This window comes from Ornithodoros turicata, chromosome 7, assembly GCF_037126465.1.
Source record: "Ornithodoros turicata isolate Travis chromosome 7, ASM3712646v1, whole genome shotgun sequence".
NCBI lineage: Eukaryota > Metazoa > Arthropoda > Arachnida > Ixodida > Argasidae > Ornithodoros > Ornithodoros turicata.
Window position 1 is genome coordinate 52,208,903 of NC_088207.1, and position 22,305 is coordinate 52,231,207.

Sequence of the window (22,305 nt, forward strand, 5' to 3'; positions counted from 1 at the left end):
TAAAGCGTCTTCCAAAAACCACGTGTAAACACGGAACTCTTATATGACCGATCTAGAGGGGAAAACAGCATGGCGAAATGTGTCGAATAGTGGGTTTATTGTGGCGCCCCCGCAGTTGTGTACGGAATGAAGAGAGTAAAATATGAGAGCATGAGCTACGTTACTTTTTACGTCAACTGAAAAGCGACGATCCTGCATGGAAACATTTGTCTTAAAGCGTCTTCCAAAAACCACGTGTAAACACGGAACTCTTATATGACCGATCTAGAGGGGAAAACAGCATGGCGAAATGTGTCGAATAGTGGGCTTATTGTGGCGCCCCCGCAGTTGTGTACGGAATGAAGAGAGTAAAATATGAGAGCATGAGCTACGTTACTTTTTACGTCAACTGAAAAGCGACGATCCTGCATGGAAACATTTGTCTTAAAGCGTCTTCCAAAAACCACGTGTAAACACGGAACTCTTATATGTCCGATCTAGAGGGGAAAACAGCATGGCGAAATGTGTCGAATAGTGGGTTTATTGTGGCGCCCCCGCAGTTGTGTACGGAATGAAGAGAGTAAAATATGAGAGCATGAGCTACGTTACTTTTTACGTCAACTGAAAAGCGACGATCCTGCATGGAAACATTTGTCTTAAAGCGTCTTCCAAAAACCACGTGTAAACACGGAACTCTTATATGACCGATCTAGAGGGGAAAACAGCATGGCGAAATGTGTCGAATAGTGGGTTTATTGTGGCGCCCCCGCAGTTGTGTACGGAATGAAGAGAGTAAAATATGAGAGCATGAGCTACGTTACTTTTTACGTCAACTGAAAAGCGACGATCCTGCATGGAAACATTTGTCTTAAAGCGTCTTCCAAAAACCACGTGTAAACACGGAACTCTTATATGACCGATCTAGAGGGGAAAACAGCATGGCGAAATGTGTCGAATAGTGGGCTTATTGTGGCGCCCCCGCAGTTGTGTACGGAATGAAGAGAGTAAAATATGAGAGCATGAGCTACGTTACTTTTTACGTCAACTGAAAAGCGACGATCCTGCATGGAAACATTTGTCTTAAAGCGTCTTCCAAAAACCACGTGTAAACACGGAACTCTTATATGTCCGATCTAGAGGGGAAAACAGCATGGCGAAATGTGTCGAATAGTGGGTTTATTGTGGCGCCCCCGCAGTTGTGTACGGAATGAAGAGAGTAAAATATGAGAGCATGAGCTACGTTACTTTTTACGTCAACTGAAAAGCGACGATCCTGCATGGAAACATTTGTCTTAAAGCGTCTTCCAAAAACCACGTGTAAACACGGAACTCTTATATGACCGATCTAGAGGGGAAAACAGCATGGCGAAATGTGTCGAATAGTGGGTTTATTGTGGCGCCCCCGCAGCCGTGTACGGAATGAAGAAAGTAAAATGTGAGAGCATCAGCTACGTGAGTTTTTACGTCAACTGAAACGCGACAATCCTGCATGGAAACATTTGTCCTAACGCGTCTTCCAAAAAACCACGTGCAAAAACGAAACTCTTATACATGTATAAGGTACTAACAATCCACATGGGGAAAAGCAGCGTTTGTTCGTTTTTTCATGATTTACTGCAGGAAATCCGAAAATGAAAATATTTGACATGATTTTTAAAAACTCAATACATGGTTGACAAGGGTTTAACCTGCAGTATTTTCCACGGGGCAGAAGGAAGGCCTTATACTTTATGCGTCTCTATCGCGGCAAAAACGACCGTTTCACGGTGGTTCGACATATATAATTTTTGTGGGTGACAGTATATCGGTTCAGAATACGTTGCTATAGAGTAAAATGTAGTTAAATGAGTGCCCTATCGGATGATATAGAATTGAGGAAAGAAGCCATCCATGCATATTTCAAAAACTTAATTTCCGAATACACACACACACACACAAAAGAAGAAAAAAGAAAAGAAGGAGAAATAAAAGAAATCGAAGCAAGCGACACAAAACTGTGAATATCAGCTGTATCTTGAACAAAAACATCAACTTTGAAATTCCAAAAATGTGCAAAATGCGGCAAATTTTGTCAGACATAATATATGCAAATACTCTGGGTCAAGAAGTTTGTGAGCTGTGGAAAATAATGTCGACACTCGTGCCGTATAGTACATGCCATTGAGTGATGAAGTTCCTTGAAGGAGTAAACCAGAACATAACAATAATAATTTCCACAGAAAGCATTGGTTTCATGCTCAGCTTTCCTGACCTCGTATACCGCATTTTGCTTTTTCACCGCCTTTTTTCTTTTTCTTTTTTCATGTCTCCCGTATGGTTTGAGGCAGGAAGAAGAGCAACGGTGGAAGCTTTACGTATCTTTATCTTCATCTATTTTCCATTATTCGCAGACCACAAATATGCTTCAAATGCGACTATATTGCGCACTTGCAAAAGACGTGCGCCGCGGGAACACGACGCCGCGACCAAGATAAAATATAAAATCGCCACGCTGCCTCTGTAGTGTTTATAGTGTCCACCAAATGTCGCCACTTGTCCATATGCGCTCTGCTGGAAGGCGCGGGTCGAAATCCGTCGATCACCACAGAACCGCAAATCACCCACGGAGAAGACCTCACCAGATAACATGCCGAAGGCCAGCCATTGCGCGTAATATGATACCGTTATCTCTTCTGATTTTCGGAACTGCAAAAGTGTCAGAAAAAAGCGCACGTCTCGTGTTTGTGTGCGTCCCTGTTTTACTTATTTCCCCTAGTCTCGGGTTTTAGTTCTGGCTACGTCTCCTGTTTTTAAGAAATCATGGGAGAAAACAGCTAACCTTGTTCTTTCGAGATTTCTTGTATTCTAAACAAGTGTTTTATTCTGAACATCCAAGTTTCCCTTATATTATATCCTAATCTCCAAAGTCCTTTTTGGAAAACATTTTTTAATGCCCGCTCACTTTACAAGCACATAATAATGAAACAACAACTCATGTACATTTGACGAGCAGGTATAAAGACGTGTAAGTGAGACTTGTCATCTAACTTGTAGTGTTTTCTTTTTCTTTTTTTTTTTGTAACTTACTGTTCTTGCTGGTGAATTCACATACTATGGAAACATCGTGCATGAATTCGGGAAACATTGAGACGATCCTAAATTGGTGTTGAGTCGCGGTTATTAAATAATAATAATAGTCGTACAAAAATATATGCTGATTAACGTTTGTGCATAACAAAGTCACTGATACTATAAAGTGGATCTGGCGAGTGCTCAGAAATCAATAAGTTTTTGCTCGTCGGCAGGAAAACACGACAGAAAAATACATTTCTGGTTAATACGCCAGGTTATACCTTTGAATGTTCTAAACCAATAAATATCATAATAATGTAAAATATATGCTCCCCCACCCCCGATAACATCGTGCGATAAACACTCTCCGAGCAGCATGTGCCCTATATTCCGTCATGTCCTATTGTTCTTTTTTTTTTTTTCGCTTAGTGCTCTTAATCACACCATGAGCCCTATTGAGAACATCTCGGGTGTGACGTTACACAACCCATACTCATAGCATGCATCCAGATAAAACATATCAGTTACAAAACTTTTCTCATATTTTGACAAAAAGTAAAAAAATCAAAAATGAATTCATTATTGTATTTATTTAGAGGTACTACGAGCTCTCTACTGTGGGCCAAGGTATGAGTAGACAGATGCACAACTCACAATCATACAATGCCTCACTGTTTTTCTTCATTGGCAGTAATCGCTACGTGATAAAAAATGTCGGAATCGTAATTCGTGACTTTTTTTTTTCTTGTACGCTGGTCTTTCCAACGAAGCCTTAACGAAACCTTCTAATTTGGATCTTACCGGGTTTTATATATATATTTTTTTTACCTGTTGACCCTAACATTAGTTTCTAAATTTATTTGAACTTCGTAGTCATTAGACTACAGCTAGTTTTGCCATACTCAGTACCGGCGTCTGCTTTTCGCCTCCGGGGGAAAGGTGGGAAATGCCCCCCCTTTCACCCCCACCCCGTCGACCCCAGCCCTGGCCATACTAAAATGCAAACAGCAGTACCCATTTGTATTCTCTTACAGACAGTCAGAATTCCTGACCAGCTACGTTACATTCAATCACGCAAAAGCAGCGGGTAAATTGAGAGTCACTAGCGGTACGTGCTCTACGGTTACGTGCAACTGCAGAAGTGCAATGACAGAAGAAAGTCACTGAAAAGTCACTTTCATTGCCAGCTTTCATTGTTCTTATGCACTTGAAGCTTGTGTGTTGCCCTTTCTTTTGTGTTCCAGCCTGAGAACATCAATTTCCATCGTGCAGAAGTGAACAACTCATTTGATCACCAAAACTCGACCATCATCGACATCGTCTAAAAGTATCCAACACAATCCATATCCAATCCTGCCTGGTGCTTGGTCTTGGTTGGCTTGGTGACACATACTTGCGTGTATAGTGCACTTGCGTGCTACGGGTTGTTTGTGTGCTCTGCATCCGCATATTTCCCAGATAATTTGTAATGCCACGAAATGACAGTTAATTAAGGGCCTAGTTTATCCGTCAGATGCAAAGGACCACAGAAACCCTGTCGGTTTCAAAGTCTTGCTTCAAAGCTAGTCATGGGTTTGGGAAACATACTTGTGCTAACTCAGGCGACTTGCTATGCGTGCACCCTCATCCTGTCCCTCTGTACGATTGTGTCAACGTCAATCCACGTTTACAATTTCAATGGTCACTGTCTGCTGTACACAACTGGAACTTTTGACAGCGACGACGGACATTTCATCGCAAAATGGGCTTCTGCCTTCTATTGCATGTTTACCCTCGTAATTGGTGGAGTAATGTTAATGGTCTCGTTCGTTCAGTTGGTACGCATGGCCATATTCCTATATAAGGATTCGGACAGGTATGACTCCGCTTTGTGCGTATACATATCTCGCCCATGTGTAATATATCATATGTTTCTGTTGCTGTCTTATATATTCACATCGTTTTCCGATCCAAAGCAAGCATCTCGAAATAACAGGTCATCATATAACGAACCCTTTCCTCATGTGTTTATGGCTGAAGCAGCAAGTAAATCAGCAGTTTAACTCGATGCGTTAAGTAGTCATCTAATTCACTAAGCAATGACAGTAATGCTGATAAGGCCAAGGTTCCCGACTTTTCTCTTGGATGTATTGCATGTATCTAGAACTCATGTAAATTTTGCGTACGACCTACGTTGGTTCTGCAGACATTTTCCATATTTGATAGCTAATTTTTGTGGCACAGGTTGTAGCACTCCTGCTGCAAATGATTGTCCTTGTCCTACAGGTTTTGTGACCTCGTAGTGTTCTGTGGATTTTGAACACCACGACTTGAACACTGTTACGTGTGAGAAGCTTCCTCTGTCTAACAGTAACAATATTCATCTCTTGCAGTTCCTTCCTGTCAGCATTCATTGACTGTGTCGTCAGCATTGCTGTGATGCTCCTGGTATTGACAATGTCCATACTTGTCTCGGATGGCTTTCGGACCTGGTGCCACGCCATCACGCAGCGTTTCCCTGCGTAAGCAGTTTCTTCTGGACAGTAATCCAGTCTTTACAGGAGAACTTACCTGTCACGTAGCCGTTATTATCATTTCGCAATGCAAACCACATGTAATGCACTGCTAATTCAATACGAGCACCTAGAAGCAGTGAAGCCTGTGAAGTTAAGCCTGGTTTGGCTCTTGATCTGGTTGAGTATGAACACTTGAAACATGTCGAAACAACATGAAACAGATGATGACATCTCACAGTCACTGCTGATTTAATTAAACATCAGTTGTCTAATGCTGTCCCATTTCTTTTGAACAGTGCACTTTTAAAACGAGCAAAGTCATATATATTTTTTTAATCGAGAAAAAGACGATTTTTTTGCTGCTGCTGGGCTTGGATCGGAAATTTGAGGCTCGTAGCACACTTGGGGGGGAAGTGTTGAAAAATATGTAAGCTCCGCTGAAATGTGAGGCAACTACAAAATTTGACTTAATTCTTTATTGAAGCGCACTCCACAAATTATGCACTGTGCACACAACAAATGTATTATTTCATTTCAGGGGAAAAAAAGAAATTGCATAATAAATTCATAATTGTTCTGCAACCTGCAACAACATTATAATTTAGCATTCCAAGGTTCCCATATGTCACCAGATGGGGCAACCTAACTTAAATTGGCAGCGTGGATATTCCCAGGATTTGTTCTAAGGGGGCTTGTCCCCATATCGGTATGTCCATGGTAGGCAGGCGGCATGACTGAAGTCATGAAAGTAAATCGTGAGGTTACAGAAAATACAATTATAGTTATGAATGCTTTTTTTCGTAGCAAGTCGCCACATCAAATTAAAAGCTTTATAAAGCGATTCTTGCACTTTTGGAGGAATAACGAACTGAGATTGCAAGTGTAGAGCAGTGTGTGACTAACACGCACGTAAAGAATAGAATATTCCTCATTTCAGCTGCGAAGATGCCTCTGTTACTCAAATCAGCAAGCCAGACAATGTGGACACTGTGGGATTCTATATGCACATTGGAACAGCTCAGGTGGGCCTCTTCACACATAACGTGCCACTACATATGTGTTTCGTAATTTGTTAGACTGTGTTTTAGTTGTCCCACTGCTTGTAAAAATATTTATCTCCTCCTTTTAACAGTTCTTTGTTACCTCCGTGACAGCTACTATCGGCAGCCAATTTTTTCAACTCGTGCAACGTCTGCTTGTACATTGTAAAACGCACATAGTTTTTCTCTGTACACACTGGTACATATTTCCGCACAGTCAGAGTTTATCGAGAATCGCAAGTGTGGGGTTCCGTTGTAAAAGATCAGAGTTACGTTAAAGTTGCAGGAGTTTTATGTATCACTGCTGACGTTTGTTTCTAAACCTGAAATAAGTAAGACCCCACTCTATAAAAAAGAGTGAGAGGGACAGGTAGGGATCCTCCGTAAGTCACAGTGACAGGTAATTTTAAATCTTGTACAGCGTATATTTCTCTTGTTTTGTCCTCCGTCCCTGTATTGTAAGTTGCTGCTCAAACTCGAGGAGATCCTACAAGCTGGCTGACCTTTTCAGTGACTTCCTTCTTTGAAGGAGGTGTTGCCACTTGATCATTCACACCGGCTTGCTTGCCTCCTGTTCCTATGTTCTCCATTGTCCTTAGTGTTGGTCACCGTATTTACATAATGAAATGACTAGAATACACCTTTCTGTAGCAGAGCAAGCGTTTGGGCTGGTTGGTTCATATTGAATTACAAACAATTAAAAATCAGTGCCGGTCCTTGTCCTTTTATCCTCTGTCCTTGTCCTACCCAGCACTGAGGGTATTTTAATTGTTTTTAATTCTACATCTTTCTCTTACGACAACTCTCGTACATCAATTTCATGCAGTTTGGTGCTTGGAGCTCGTGGGTCTGCTGGGTGCTCCAGGCCGTCCTCTGCACTAGAAAACTCTGTGTCTATCACGAACGGGAAAACATCATCATCAGCATGGCTCGCGAACGTCGCCTGTTGAGTTCATCCATGGATCAGTTGCACCAGCCAGAAGAAGACGTTGCACCCATGCTTGGGTAGAGGGCCCACCTTTCTTGCACTCATTCTGGGATCCATGTGCCATTTAGTCGGAAAGTCAGTTCAAGCCAAGTCTTAGGAGAAGCCCACTGCACCAGTAACAGATCGCGGGGCAACCCGAAAGCACGAGGAAGATATTACACCCGAGAGATACCCAGCAGCATCGCTAGGCGGAGCCGAGACAAGACGTAAACGTGGGCAGTTGCTCGGTGAAGTCAAGACACGTGGAAAAGATAACGTTGCTAAAACTCTCAGTAGTCGGAAGTTAACTGACGCAGGAATTAGTCGACGAAACTGCAACTGTGATACCGTAGTAGCTTGAACCAGGGTGAAGTTCTAGAGCTAACGTGAAAGAGGAATTAGTAGGTCGTGCTAATTTCATTCTTACCTAGTACCTTTGCTGGGATTGTTTGCATTCCCCAGCCGCTGCCTAATAAATCAGGCCTTGGAGAGCTGGTTTCTCCTAATTTCTCTATATTTATCCTGTTTTAAAGAACTTTTGAAATGTGTACTCTATTTCTATGTAGTGCTGAGTGTATGCAACTGCATGTCTGACACACACTTATTTGTGTTTATTACTAATTGTGTACATAATAACCGTTCGAGGAAAATAAACTATCACAACTGAAGTACGATTTTTAATCCAGTGAGAATTTACCTTCCTACAATAAGGATGGATGTTCAGAATTTCTGGAACTGCTGCACTGCGACATGGAAAAGTCGGCATAGCCATTCAAGGCTTTGAAATTACAGATGATATCAGAAACTCTCTAGGCTCCTTCTCAGTCAAGGACTTTCTATAACTTCTAGAGGTACAATAAGCAGTGTTCTGGAGCTGTGTTAATCTTTTTTTTTTTTTACCTGACATTCTCGGGGTTTTAAGTACGGATGCAATGTGTGCCTGCGAAGCTGAGCCCTCGTGAAGCTGGAAGTAGGACATGTTGCGGAATGACTGCTGTATTCTGCTAACACGAGAAATCTTTTGTCAGCAGCATCTTTGGGTGTTTTTGTATAGATCAATTCTTAGGAACTTTCAGTCACACCTCTCTTCATAAGTTGTCGAAGGTTGTCAAAATTTTATTCAGAATGGTACACATCTCAATACAAATCTAGACACACATCAAATAAGCACTTTTGTGGCTCTCAGCAATTAAAGCAACTGAAGAAACAACATTGAGTGGAACAGCATTACATTCACAGACGACAAGTCTGCCTTGGTGAAATATTACGAGTATCTTGTTGTACGAGAGAGAATCATTTTGAATGTGTATGTTTGGACATTGACATGGTTTTCAACGTAACTTTGGGGTGAAAGTGTGTCATAGCGGAGTCCAAGCAGTGTTGTGAGAATGCGAGGATTCTTTGTGGAGGCTCTGAGGGTAGAGGGAAGTTAGTATAATTTTTTTTCCAGGTTTTAAGTCCATTCCTAGACCATTACACACACAGAAATCAGGGCAGCAACTTTGCGAGACAAGAGGTCTCGGTCAGTTTAGTGGGGCTCATGGGCATAGCCAGGGGGTGGGGGAGAGGTACCCCCCCCCAAAAAAAAAGAATAAAAAAATAGTACCTTTGGTAGTGCAATTGAAATAGGGACATTTGGGGAGGGGATTCGTCCTCCCCCATGTGAGGTCCCCATAGAACACACACAACCAGTCCAAAGGAATGGAAACCGATTGGCTTATCATGTTTTCCTTCTGTCAAAACTGTACTTTCGTATAACGATGAAGGTAACAACTATCATCGCCTAGAAGGTGGAATCGAACCACTCTGACGCAAGTCAGCTACGGGTTTGAAGCCCGCACCCCGGACCACCGAGGTTCATCCAGGCGCAAAGATTGCGTCAGAACACATTTATATAACGTGCAATATTTAAAAAGTTCGATGTGAGGGTGTCTTGTTACTCGAGCTGCATTTTTAATGTTCACGCAAAAGCAATCCGTTTTTCGATAAGCGGGAAAGACCGTCCTTGCACAACGTACGTGTTTGTTACTCAGTACTTGAATTATCGATTACAGAATTGCCAAAATAAACTTAATATACACGAGGCAGTACACGTGAAGCGCGTAAAACTTCCGAAGCCGTCAGTGAGTTAGGCGCCATCTAACGGTCTCGGATTGGCCGTTTCGCAAAGAATAGCAAAAGTGTTATGGCGGATGTTCGCGGTGGCCCCGAGAAAATCGCACAAGGTTTACGGTTTCCTTTGTGTGCTCCCTGGACGTATTTGTTGTTGTATTCTGGCTAGATGTTAGGTGGACAGTTTTAGAAGCGGTTTGCGTCCGTTCTTCGACATTTTTTCAAATATAGGTGTCATATTTGTAGGCCCAATGTTCGCTGCCCAATATGGCGGACACTGATTTACAACAACAAACCCTCATGGTAGCTGGTACTGGCGACACTATTAATAAATTGCAGGAAGTCTCCGTTCAAGAAGTGCAAGTCAACGAATCTGGTGAGATAGCAGCAGCGGACATTTTGCAACAAGCGTTTCAAGAAGCCTCGGAAGAGTACGAGCAAGTCGCCGTTGCCTACGCCACCGTCGAGGATGGAGTTACTGTACTTCATGGTACAATTCCTGAAGGTGTCCTCCAGCAAGTAAGTAGCGGACAAACTATTCAGCAAGTTACGCTTACTGATGTCGTTAACGGCACGACCATTGCCGATGGCCATGAAGTCGTCGAGCAAATTCCGCCACCAGAGCAACAAGAAGAGCCCGCCCAAAATAATGACGCAGAAGGCGCGCTGGTCGAAAGTCTTACGGAATTCGTTGCAGATAACGTGACGGGTCAGTCGATTCTGATCCCACGAGGTGCACAAGTCGTTTCTGAAGCACCCATAGAGGAAGAACCTCAAGAAGAACAACAAGCAACTCCGCCTGAGGAAGAAAGTCAAACGTCCGCCTCGGTCAGGATCCAGCCCGTGTCAACCAGCAGCTTTCAGCATATATCCTTGCCTCCGAAGCAGACAACAGCACCGCTCGGTTCTTCTGAGAACCCGATCCAGATCATTCAACAGGGTAACACGTATCATTCAACGCAAGTATTGTCCTCGGAGCAACTTCAACAGATCGCTCACGTCTTGCAACAACAGCAAGTCAACCGCGCAATTCAAAATGGGGGGAGCGCAGTCGTTTTCAATCCCCAGACGAACACTCGGATCATCTACCGCGTCATTTATCCGTCGGAAATCGGAGGCAAAGGCAGTACGCCCTCTCCCAAGACCCCAGGTCGCGGTCGCGGCGGGTACTCGGGTCGCAGCCGGGGTCGGCCGCGAGGTCGTGGTTGGAGCCGCAGAGTGGTCGAAGATGATGAACACAGGAGTGAGGGACCAGAGTTGACGAGAGAGGAGAAGGAAGAGAAGAAGAAACACAGGCCAAGGACGAGGTCCGGTCGGATATCAAAGCCTCCATCGTACATGGTCAAGGATTACAAGAGGATTCATCACCTGGATTTTGATGATGAGCCGTACGACGACTCAGATGGAGGGTATTCGGATTACCAAGTGAGCGATGAAGATGAGAGGAGAGAGAGGAAGTCCCACTCCTCAGGTAGATCACTTTGAATACACATTCCAACAATTTTTGTGGCAGGCTCATCTTTGCTTATACAGTTAACCAGCTCACATGTTATAAACAGAACCTACCTTGTCCAGTACCCAGTTTTTCAGTCGTTGTGCCAGGTATTCACATGATGTTGTTGATAACAGCAACATTATGGAAGTGACACTCCCAAGCACACATATCAAAAAAAGGGTGCAAGCATGGCAGCTTCTGCAAACATTCCTTACTGCACTTAAGAACATGTGCATTTGCACACCCCTTCACCAGTGACAGTGGATTCAAGCTTTTTCGAATAGCTCTTTACCCATTTAATAATTTAGTTTCTTCTGGATGACAGATGCGTCTGCTTCCTAAAATTGAAGCTGAGCACAATACAAAATTTTCACACGCGTGCAACAGGAAGGAAGTATTCCGCTACGCCTCTACAAGTTACAAAATAAAGCCTAACAAATTGCCGCCCTACGAAATACAGCATGTTTCTATCTCGATACTTGAAATGGAACTTGCACGTCCTAAAACTACGATTTAAATGTACTCCGGCATTTTTCGTAGCAGCACACTAATTTCCGTCGCTGTCTTCAGGATTTTCTTCATCTTCAGGACGTGTTCCTCTGCCACCAGAGGCAACAGTATTTGAGATCATTGCGATGTATTCTGTTCTTCGTGTGCCCTTAGGTCATGGTGGGCGTCCTCGCAACTACAAGTGTGGTACCTGCGGGAAGCAGTACATTGGAAGGGCCAGCCTTGCCAGGCACCTGCGCCTCTACCCAGATCACGGAAATGCATCCGACGCCGAAGAAATGAGCACCCACGGTTCGAATGCTACATGTTCTCAAATTTACCCGAAAGGACACTTTGAGTATAGTGCATGCCTTGGGGGGGAAACACGCGCACACAAAAAAACGAATGCAACGATCCTTGTCCCGTGTCATAAATGAAGGTGCTGAATATGTCTTTATTTTTATTTTGGACAGACGAAAATTCCAACAGTTCAATGTCGGGCCACGCTCAGAACTCTCCCGCAGCAAACCCAGGAGCGCAAGCCGGCATGACCCGAGCCAGGTACTCCGACATGGCAGCCATCAGAAGAAAATCACGTCTGAGGGAGGTGAGCTCGGTGATGTGTTCACCCGTGGAGATAGTGTGTACCGTGCTGGGTTCCTGATTTGAGGAAGGCCTTGAGAGGGAGGGGCTGACTTTGATTAAGCAGAGAAAAGGTTCAGATTTGGCACATTTGTGTGCGTGCAGATGTTTGTGACAACAAGTCGGCAAACCAATCCAAACCTCAGTGACGTGTACTTCAACTACGCGAACTTGCAGCTGGGTAGTTAAACTAAAATGCAGCGCTGTTTCGCATGTGCTATATCCCTGCCATACGGGCTAATTTAGTGTCGTTTTTGTCTAGTGCACTCAAACCAAGTGACCACTAATGTCACTTTTGCTACGGGCTTCCTACACAGGTTAAGTGTCCCTAAGCGATGGTGGCAATTAAGATAGATATAAGCGATAGATAGATTGAGCAGGCGTGTCAACCATTCTTACCTTTACGAACCATTTTTCTGTCACACCAATGCACTCCTTCACTCCTCCTACTCATTGCCTGACAGAATGGCGTCCATCCATGATCATTCATCCTTCAAATCTGCAGCAGTGCATCGCCTTACTTGGCAGCACACAAAATGATATTCTTATTTTGTATTTTTAATTTGAGCGCTTGTCTAGCCTCCCAGCCACTTTGATTATTCAGTGGTGGTTGTAATTGTTGTGATCGTTGTAATAATTTTCATTTCTATTTCCTTCACTCACGTAATGCCTTCTGGCCTTTGGGTTTCTAACAATAGATAAATATAAGTATAAACGGCGGCAAGATTTTTAGGCGTGTATCACAGTGCCTTCCTGAGAACGTTTTTCCTCTGACTTAGAAACACTTCCTGCAAATCTTCTTCCAGCATTAAACCAAACGGACTCAAACATGTGCCACAACAAAAATGGCCGCCACAGGATCGTTGAGACTGCAAAGTGGCTGTCACAGTCTGTTAATGGGAGTAACGAGATGTTTTTTGGCACCATGTCACACTCTACTAAAATCAATTAAACACGCTGTTCAAAATAGTTGTCTCAAAATATTGTGATTGTCGTGAGTACCTTGCTTTTTCTCAGTATTTCCACCTGCACCTCAAAGCCTGCCGTCGAAGCTATGCACTCGACTCAGCGAAGTGAGTTTGGGGAACTCACTAAATCGATAGTGCACTTTCTCGTGAGTGTCACTAAAAGATTCTGTGTGACAGCACGTGAATGACACTAAGTGCAAGTGTCACTCATTGAACGTGGCACTAAAGTAGTCTGTGTGACAGAGGTATGAACCTTGTGTTCAGTACATTTACGCGGCATTTTAGAGTTTTTACCATTTTACGGGAAAAAGTTACGTATAAAGCGCCGTGTTACGTGGCATAACATGTTGCTCAATGCTTTTGAGGCTCTCATCCAACTTTTGTAAGCTACAAATTTTTGTAAATGATACAAGGTTATCTTGGCTCCGCAGTCGATAAAGGTGTGCAGCGACGAGGAGCTGATGGAGATTGTGATGCCACGGTTGGCTGAATCGGTTTCTCTCTGGGAGTTTCTGCTGATGAAGAGCGAAAAAGGCGATCCTCCGCGGCCTCAGGTGCCTGACATGCTGCTCAACCTTGAGGAGCTCCTTGGTGAGATTCAAAAGCTGGGACGCGAATGCCTGCGATCTGCAGAGGTCAACCAAGACGGTGAGCCAGCCGAGACGCTGCCACCTGGTGGCCAGTACGTGAAGGTTAGTGTTAATTAGAATACCGTTGGTTTGTAATTAAGTTATATGTCAATACAGGGTTCCTGTTGTTTTGAAATGATGAGGTGCATGATATTGCTCCAAAAAAGTTTCGCTTTTATATTGCTTTTATATTGCTTTTATGTTTTATATGTTGCTTCTATCGCTTTTATATTGCGTACTGTGCTGGGACACGTGAAGCATCAATGATCCTCAGAGGCAGCATGAATGATAGGCACATGTGATCCATTCACTGGAAAAGGGAGTGTTGCATAAACATCTGTCATTCATGTTAAAGGATGACGGAAACGAAAATAGGCTGCACAGCTATTTGCCTCATATTGCGATGTGTACCAAAACAATCCGGAATTCGACTTAGATTTGCGTATATTAGTTGAAACGCCGCCACAATCGTGATATAAAATTCGGCCGTGGAGCACTCTGAGCCCCTGGTGAGCGTCGCCGCGCCGCCGTAGCAGACCACGCAAGTGACGCACGTTGGCTCTCCTGTTGGAGTTCCTGACTTTCATTTCGCTTCATTTCATTTGGTGTTTCGGCGTACGTCTAATTCCTGATACGGGGAAAGAACGAAGACGAAGAAGCATGTACGAACCCATCTCTCATAGAATATATTGTCTTCAGACTTCCACGAGATCTCCGAATCAAACATCTTCAGGCGTTATTCAGAATTCGCCGTGTTTGTACCGTGCAGCCGCACATGGAGCGCGAGAGATATTTGACGTCACGCGCTCCTCAGATTTTCCCGCAATGCTTGGCGCGCTCCATGGGCGATCGTGTCGAGTGGGCGGCCCAGCGCTCTCGTAATCGTCAGAAATATGGCCATCCGCACAGCGTACTTGCAAAATACTAGTGGCACCATAATTTTACATAATATTTACACCTTGTTCGATACCTTTTTTGCAACGGACAAATTTCGTTTCCGTTGTCCTTTAAAATTGCGTAGCTATTCCAGATTTGTTTGATCTTCCCTTTCTGCGCTCAAACAACATGGCAGCATTTTGTGGCTTTCATGATGACTACTGGTCATGTCATAATTCAATTCTGCTTTGTATGCCTGAACTCAGCCCAGCAGCCCAAACATTTAGGGCTCTTCGATTTTGGGTTTTATGATTTTTCAAATACAGGGGGTGGGGTGGGGGGGAGGAATTGGCTGCTATTTCCACACGAGAATCCAGGGAGCGATAGGGTGTTACAATCTCTGTTTCATCATCATGGAATTTTCGGGTCAAACTAAAGGCATCTGAAACAAGCCACTGCTGTGACACCGCGACGGGAAACAAGAATCATTATATTTCCGCTCGGAACTGGAGCAGTGAATGACCACTGTATTCAAACACTTGCCCGAACTCCACAAAAGCTCGTCTTTGACTCCCACAGGAGTGAATCATAAAAGGAGAACAAATAGCTCACTTCGTTGATATTATGATTCACTTTTCTGATGGTTTACCTAAAACGACACGTTGAAGGACTGCGAGGATTTCGGGTTTTACCTAAAATTCTTGAAAACCTGTTCGGGGAAACTATCGTCAAAAATCGGGTTCGACCTGAAAGCGAAGAACCCTACAAACATTGTGGTACCTGTTGCCAGGGTGTCGAACTGCGAAAAATACGGGTTCGGGTTCACGTTGCTTGGATTTTGTTCTGGTTTCGGCCACGCCAAGAATCGAACCGGTTCGCAGCCGGACCAATTAAGCTGGATAAACCGGTTCGCGGCCCCGAACCAGTTCATGAACCGGTTCAACGATTCCATTTTATATCTGCCATAAAACTGCTTTTATCAGGAAATGTGTGGCTAATAGCTTACTGCTGTTGCCCCCTGCTTGTTGCATATGCACTTTTCTAGAGGCGACTCTTCCTTTAATCCCATAAAAGAGTGGCCGCTTCATCTCGTATAACGCAGATTGAAGATGAGGCTGTGGCCCATGCCCTGGGTCTGGCTACTGGACTGTATGCAGTCCTCGAAGAGAACGCTCCTGGTCAGCCCCAAGTCCGACACCGCAAACGAACGAGGTCGTCGGATGGGGAAAAGGAGCTCGCAGAGGTCCTGGCTGTCGGAGATGTCCAAGCTGTCAACGAAGTTCTCGGTGACTCTAGCATCGTGGAATTTGTCACCCCCGAGGAAATGGTCGCAGCCCTCCACGGGGAGCCACTGCCACCGAACAAGCGTCTACGGTTAGACGACACTGACGGCCTTGTTGTCTTGCCGTAAGTAGTCCTACCAATGTTTATTTGTCTTTTTCGAAGCATCGAATACAGGTTGAGGTACGGGTCGGTATGAGTTTACAAGTGGGTACAGCTTGTAGCATAACTAGAGCCTGAAGTTTTAGGGTTTTACCCGATTCTTCCCCGAATTTGCACCCCAAATTGAAGGTTGCCTCTTTAGGGTGAAACCCCATTTTTACCCGGCAAATTGCCCTCATTGGGATGTCCGTAGGAATGCACTAACTTACTTGTTTGGCAGAAAAATGCAGTTACATCACCCGATAAACCATATGAAACCAAATGAAGTTTTTTCACCCGAATTTGCATGAATTTAGTGCACGTGTTTATTTACCCGATTTTTACCCCCCGAATGTAGGAAAAAATATTTCCCCGAAAACTTCAGGCTCTACTTATCTGCAGCCCGCCTTATACGCGTTAAATTACGGTACTACGACTCTACACGTAACTGTGTCTGATGGACCGCACTCTTATTAGGGCCGGCGCCGTAAGCATCGACACTTCCAAATCTGATGGAGGCAATGCCATTATGGAGGCAGCCCTGAACAGCGATAGCCTCTCCGAAAATATGCTAGAGAACCTAGAGTTTACTGGACTGCAAGCAGCAGCGGAAGAAGGAGCCGGTGAGGCAGCAGCGGCGGCGGCGGCAGCAGCACAGACAGAGGCCGCACCTGCCGCCGCGGAAGCTGATGCGCAGCAGGTGGAACAACTTTCTCAGGAGCAAGCCCAGCAACAGCTGCAGCAGACAGCCGAGACACTGCGCTTTGTTGCGGTCAACCCCGGACAAAAAGTGAGCGAAGGAGACGAGATGAGAACAAAACCAGCTTTTCCTCTTTGTTTATCTTATGATGATGATGATGATGATGATTGAGGTTTTAATGCGCACAAGCAACTAAGGCAGTAGTGCACCAAAACTGTGGTAAAAATTATGACTAGTTAAAAATCAAATGACAAAAAAAAATCAAAGTGTATTGCCCCCTTCGCTGTGAAACTTGGAACAGAGCCTTATGTCGATGCAAATAACTGTTTTCCATTCATCCGGCATAACTGGGGGGCAAAGTGTTGCAACTACTTTAAACTTCCTGATTATAGAGGAATTAAGTAATTAAGTATTAAAGAATTAAGGAATTAAAGGAAGGAAGAATTATAAAGATTAGCGTCGCTTCTCTGCCTATCTCAAGCAGATTCAGATCCTACCTGGACAGTCCCTACTCAACCGGAACTTCGTCCGCGTGGTGACTTCCTCGGAAGGCCCGCCATCACCAACCGTGCAGCAGGCGCAGCCCGAGGATGCTGTGGCTGAAGAGCCTGCGTCGGCCCAAGAGCCTGCGGCAGCCGAAGAGGCCCTGACGGTTGTGATGCAGGAAAATGAGGAGGAACCTCAAATCCCAGCGGAGCAGGTTCCTGCGGAAGTGGAGGCCGGTGCAGCGGAGGCAGAGATGATCGTGGCTGAAGCCCCTACGAGCGAACCGCAAGAATGCACCAGCGACGGAGTGTCATCGGATGCTGCCAGGATGGAGACGATGGTACAAGTGGTCGAAAGCCACGGTGATGACGACTCGGAGCAGGAGCTTGCGCAGGTGAGGTCCTGGGGCTCACTTTCAATGATATTGCAGTGATGTATTTGTTCCCATGCAGTTCTGTAGAAGTCTAGTTTTGTGGCTAGGGCCTGACTTTTTCGGGTTTTATTTTTGGCCAAATTCGGGGGGGGGGGGGGTAAATATCGGCTGATACTTTCCATTCGAAAATACGGGCGTATTCGGGTTAAATCCCGTTACGGCATATTCTGTCGTCAGGAATTCGGGTGCATTCGGGTGATTTTTTTTTGTTTAATAAAAATTTGTCTTAACATGGAACTAATGTTTAGCAATGTTATCAAACTTTTATTTTAATGCACGCTTATGATTGCGCCACGCGACCCGGATGTTTTCGGGTAGATTCGGGTTAAACCCGAATTTTACAGATTTCGTTCGGGGGAGGGGGGGTAAATATCGGGCGGATACGGGTTTATCCCTAAAAAGTCAGGCCCTATTTGTGGCCCTAACTTTGTCCTGTAGGATGTTAGACATGTCTTATGTATAGAGCCTGAAGTTTTAGGGTTTAACCCGATTCTTCCTCACATTTGCATCCCAAATTGAAGGTTGCCTCCTTGGGGTGAAACCCAATTTTTACCCGGGAAAATTGCCTTTACTGAGATGTCTGTAGGAATAAACACTAACTTGTTTGACAGCAAATGCAGTTTACATCAGCGTTTATACCAAACCAGTGCAGTTACTCTGAGGTGTCCTTTTTTTGTTCAGAATGCTCTGCTTGAGAATCTGCTGCATCTAAAACATGCTGTGATAAAGGTGTATCGCATGTTCATAGCCCAGGAACTACTGTCACTACTGTCGCTAGCCACACGTGGCTTTCTGGCATAATGACAAACACACGCACAACACAACCGATGTTGATTATTTTTATACTGGCTCCGCTCTCATTCTTTTATGGGGAGTGCAAGAATCCCATACAGTCGCCGTCCGATTTTTCGGACTCGGCGGGGATCGCGCAAAAGTCTGAATAATCCAGCAGCCCGAAAAAACGAATTTCGCTTCAAAATAAACTTTACTAAGCACAAATAGAGGCTAGAAAAATTTGTAGGTGCTTTCCTAACGCTCTTCCAGCTCCTGCCTGATAACATCAGCTTCTATTTTCCGAAGCGACATTTCGTCACTGTATACTGACAGAGGCACCGCCGTCATCAAGTCCGCAAGTCGGCTTAACCTAACGCATGCGTGCTTTAGGTGAAGCTCGCTTTACAGCGCTGTCGCGCCACTCGCGGGCGGGTCAGCACTTGCTGGGCTTTTGAATCGAGCCGCTGGTCAAAAACGAAGGCGCAAAAGCGTTACGACAGACCTCCTCTACTCAGAGGAATGGAAAATGAACAATCATTGCCTTTTTTTTGCCTCAGTATTTTAGTTGGTTGATTTCTTTTGATACGAATTTTGGATGATACCAATATTTTCCGTCACCCCAAGCGAGAAATTCGCTGGTTGCGAAAACAGAGTCCGAAATATCGAGCGACGCGGCTGCACGGCGTCCGAAATTTTGGACGTTCTTATACGTCAACTCTATGGGACCCGCGGCCGGTCCGCGAACGAGTCCGAATAATCGAGCAGGTCCGAATAGTCGAGCAGGTCCGACAAATCGGTCGTCGACTGTAATTACGTTTCAATAAATTGGTAGACTACCTTTCTCAGAAGCTAGTTCCAAAACTGTAACCTGGCACACATCTCTTTCAGGTGGTGTGTGCGGCAGAAGACGCAGCCCCAGAAGGCAGTGCGGTAGTTCGACAGTACCTCCTTCCCGATGGCCAAATCATAAGTGCGTACGAGGATGGAGAGGGAGGCCTGGTGCAGTTTACCGGCGGTACTGAAGCCGAAGCCGAAGTTGAAGCCGAGGCCGAAGAAGAGACCACCACTGCGCTAGGCAACGTTGTGATCATGCAGAACCCCGACGGTACGACAACCCTGCAGGTTCCCAGTGACGGGAGCATACCCATTGAGACGGTGCAGGCCCTCCTGGCCATGGATCACTCCGCCATGGTTGTCCAAGCCAGCCAAGACGACGCGTTGGTGGCCGAAGGCGTCTGAGTCTTCGAGCACTCGTGAAAAACGAGCAGCATATGAGCCGTACGTGACTCATTTGTGAAGTGAACCTGCAGCCATTAAGGACGTTATAAGGACGCCCGAAATGATGGCTAACGGGAAAGCGCGCTGTCGTGCGGTGAAGTGTACTAAACTGTGAGGTGCAGCACATATGCAAAAACTGACTGACTTGTGCTTAAAGCGCACAAGGATACTGCACATCAGGAGATAACGCGTGCCGTTGAGAGTCGGAAGTGCAGCTGTCATAACCTTCGGATGACTGCACTGTTCGCAGGCGTTGCCTTCTGCAAAGAGTATTTGAAAGGGTTGACAAATCAAAAAGTGCTTGTGTAAGGATATCCTGACCTGTCTTTGTCAACAACAACACACCCATTGTTGCCTGTCATATTTTCCTTTCTTTCTCCTTTTTTTTTGGTACAACATATTTTTTTTTTGAACAGGCAACTGAAGCTTTCTAAGACTGTGGTTGCGTAGCATTGCATATTCCGCTGATGCACCGTCTCTGTTGCGGATTAGTCGACCATTTATTTTACCATTCAATAATCGATAACGTCTCGATGTTGCACAATGTTGCCAGCATGCACGCCTGCTATCATCGAGGATATATGCTGCACTAGTTGTCTACGATGTACACCGTACATTAACCGGGTTTCGGTGCGATGACGTCTCAGTATAACGCGTGACCATTGTCACCCTAACAGGGCGACGCAGCAAGAAGTGTCACCATTTCGCGCGCCAATAAAATACATGCTCTACGTGCTCCGTTGATCATGCTGGACACCTTGTTTTATTAGTCTGGGTTATGCTGACCAACGTTAGAAGTGGTTTGGGTGAGGGCTCCCATTACGTCCTTCCCTTTCAATCCCCATACAATCTGTGGAAACGAGTCGCGGAGCAGCTGTGATAACCTCCGCAAGCATGTACAACTGTGTGCTGTGACATCTGTATTGGCATGTACATAGTGCGCAATATTTTTGTAGAAATGCAGTGCTGTATAGTTCGTTCGAGGATGACGGAATGTGACCTTGCTGCTGTTATAGCTAAGGGCCATCCGAAACGAAAAGGTTCATTTTTTTCTTTGAACGTTGAGGTTTATTAAAGCAAAATTCTTTGAATTTCATGTTGGAGTAATGTCTCTGTATGTTCTCTCTCTCTCTCGCTCTCTTTTTTTGTGAGTGATGTTGAATACTGTCGTGGAAAGTACTGGTCTGCTGCTATCGCTTGATCCTGCTGATACGACAGAAGAAGAGTTAGAAACGTGATTTTTGCAGTGACGATTTTTGAACTACTGAAACGGAAAACGTTCATACCAAAAAAACGTGGATTCGATCGGATCCCACTTATGTGTAATGTAAAAGAAACCCGCATGCTTGTGCCATGCTTTACGCTTATAAATATTTTACATTTTGCATCTGGTGTCTTGTATACTTTTTTTTTATTGTGTGCTGCCTCCAGTAACGGCTCTATACGATCATAACGTCAATTTGCGTAAGGTCGAATGCAAAGGTTTACTACTGGTTTTAGCCTGCAGTTTAATGGCCTATGCTTCACAAACCAAACCGCAAGATGCACAGTGCTTCCGCTACACTATACAAAAGTTCCATTATCATCCGCAAAAGTTTGTTGATGGAATTACGGGCACGAACGCTTCTTTTTTGCATATCACACTTGCCCCTCAGATTCATCTAGACTCACATCGGCCGTCAGTTTGTACAATCCCATAATCACCAGTTTTTTTCTTGTTTTTTTTTTACAAATCTTCTCAGACTGTAGCATGGCACATGACAAGTGCTGCAAATACATAAACATGTATCCTTATGCCTCTTAAGAGCGCACATTACTGTTCATCTTGTACATACAAAATACATTTTTCCTTTTTCGCAAAGTGCTGTGACGACATTCTTTGTACGTGACAAATTCAAATCGTGCACTTGTGGCACAAACAGCACATCCTTTTAAAGAAGTACAGCGAAGTAGTATGATATGGAGCAGTGTACAAAGTCCTTCACATTGTACATATGGCCCTCGTGCAGTGATTTTCTTCTTTCTTGCTACAGTAAACGATAGTTATTTTCAGTTTGTCTTTATTTTCGTTTTCTGGTGACCTTCTATATTAATCATGTTTCCTGAATGTGGTTTGATTACAAATTTGTTCTTCGCTATAATCTGTTTTTCTTGGATATGCAGCACGGCATTACACCTGTGTGTATACGTTCATTATTTCTTGTACGAGTGTTCTCTTTCTTCTTTTTTTTTCGGTACCTGGCGCATGTCAGTTTTTCTGGGAAAAATGACAAGATGTAATAAATGTCTATTTCGATACTGCAGTCTGTATTCTTGAAAAGAAATCCCTACATCATTGTCAGATGGTGTGGCTAATGTGGATAAGTTCATGTCTTCATTGAACATTGCACAGAAAATTGGTTAATTTATTTTTTTGCATACCCTGTGGGCCAGAAGGCAATATAGAGGTAAAGTGTGAAATACGTGAGA

At 44.4% G+C, this 22,305-nt stretch overlaps 2 protein-coding genes and 1 non-coding gene across 4 annotated transcripts; 2 read left to right on the top strand and 1 right to left on the bottom strand.

The window, feature by feature from the left end:
- Positions 1 to 4,384: 4,384 nt before the first annotated feature.
- Positions 4,385 to 8,200, top strand: LOC135401522 (transmembrane protein 179-like). Its single transcript, XM_064633978.1, has 4 exons — positions 4,385 to 4,885; positions 5,403 to 5,531; positions 6,463 to 6,547; positions 7,392 to 8,200. The coding sequence occupies exons 1-4, from the start codon at positions 4,599 to 4,601 to the stop codon at positions 7,572 to 7,574; spliced, it is 684 nt and encodes a 227-aa protein (XP_064490048.1). The 5' UTR covers positions 4,385 to 4,598; the 3' UTR covers positions 7,575 to 8,200.
- A 1,112-nt stretch (positions 8,201 to 9,312) lies between these two features.
- Trnastop-uca (transfer RNA opal suppressor (anticodon UCA)) lies at positions 9,313 to 9,399 on the bottom strand. The gene has a single exon. It is a non-coding gene; the product is annotated as a tRNA-Sec (tRNA).
- Positions 9,400 to 9,697: 298 nt separating this feature from the next.
- LOC135401516 (uncharacterized) lies at positions 9,698 to 22,134 on the top strand. 2 transcript variants are annotated; one of them, XM_064633967.1, is made up of 8 exons: positions 9,698 to 11,115; positions 11,803 to 11,940; positions 12,102 to 12,235; positions 13,670 to 13,930; positions 15,846 to 16,150; positions 16,643 to 16,955; positions 17,347 to 17,745; positions 19,447 to 22,134. In XM_064633967.1, exons 1-8 carry the CDS (start codon positions 9,912 to 9,914, stop codon positions 19,795 to 19,797), a joined length of 3,105 nt encoding a protein of 1,034 aa, XP_064490037.1. In that variant the 5' UTR covers positions 9,698 to 9,911; the 3' UTR covers positions 19,798 to 22,134. The 2 variants fall into 2 exon arrangements, with proteins under 2 accessions (XP_064490037.1, XP_064490038.1); XM_064633968.1 differs by having other exon boundaries at positions 17,350 to 17,745.
- Positions 22,135 to 22,305: the final 171 nt, after the last annotated feature.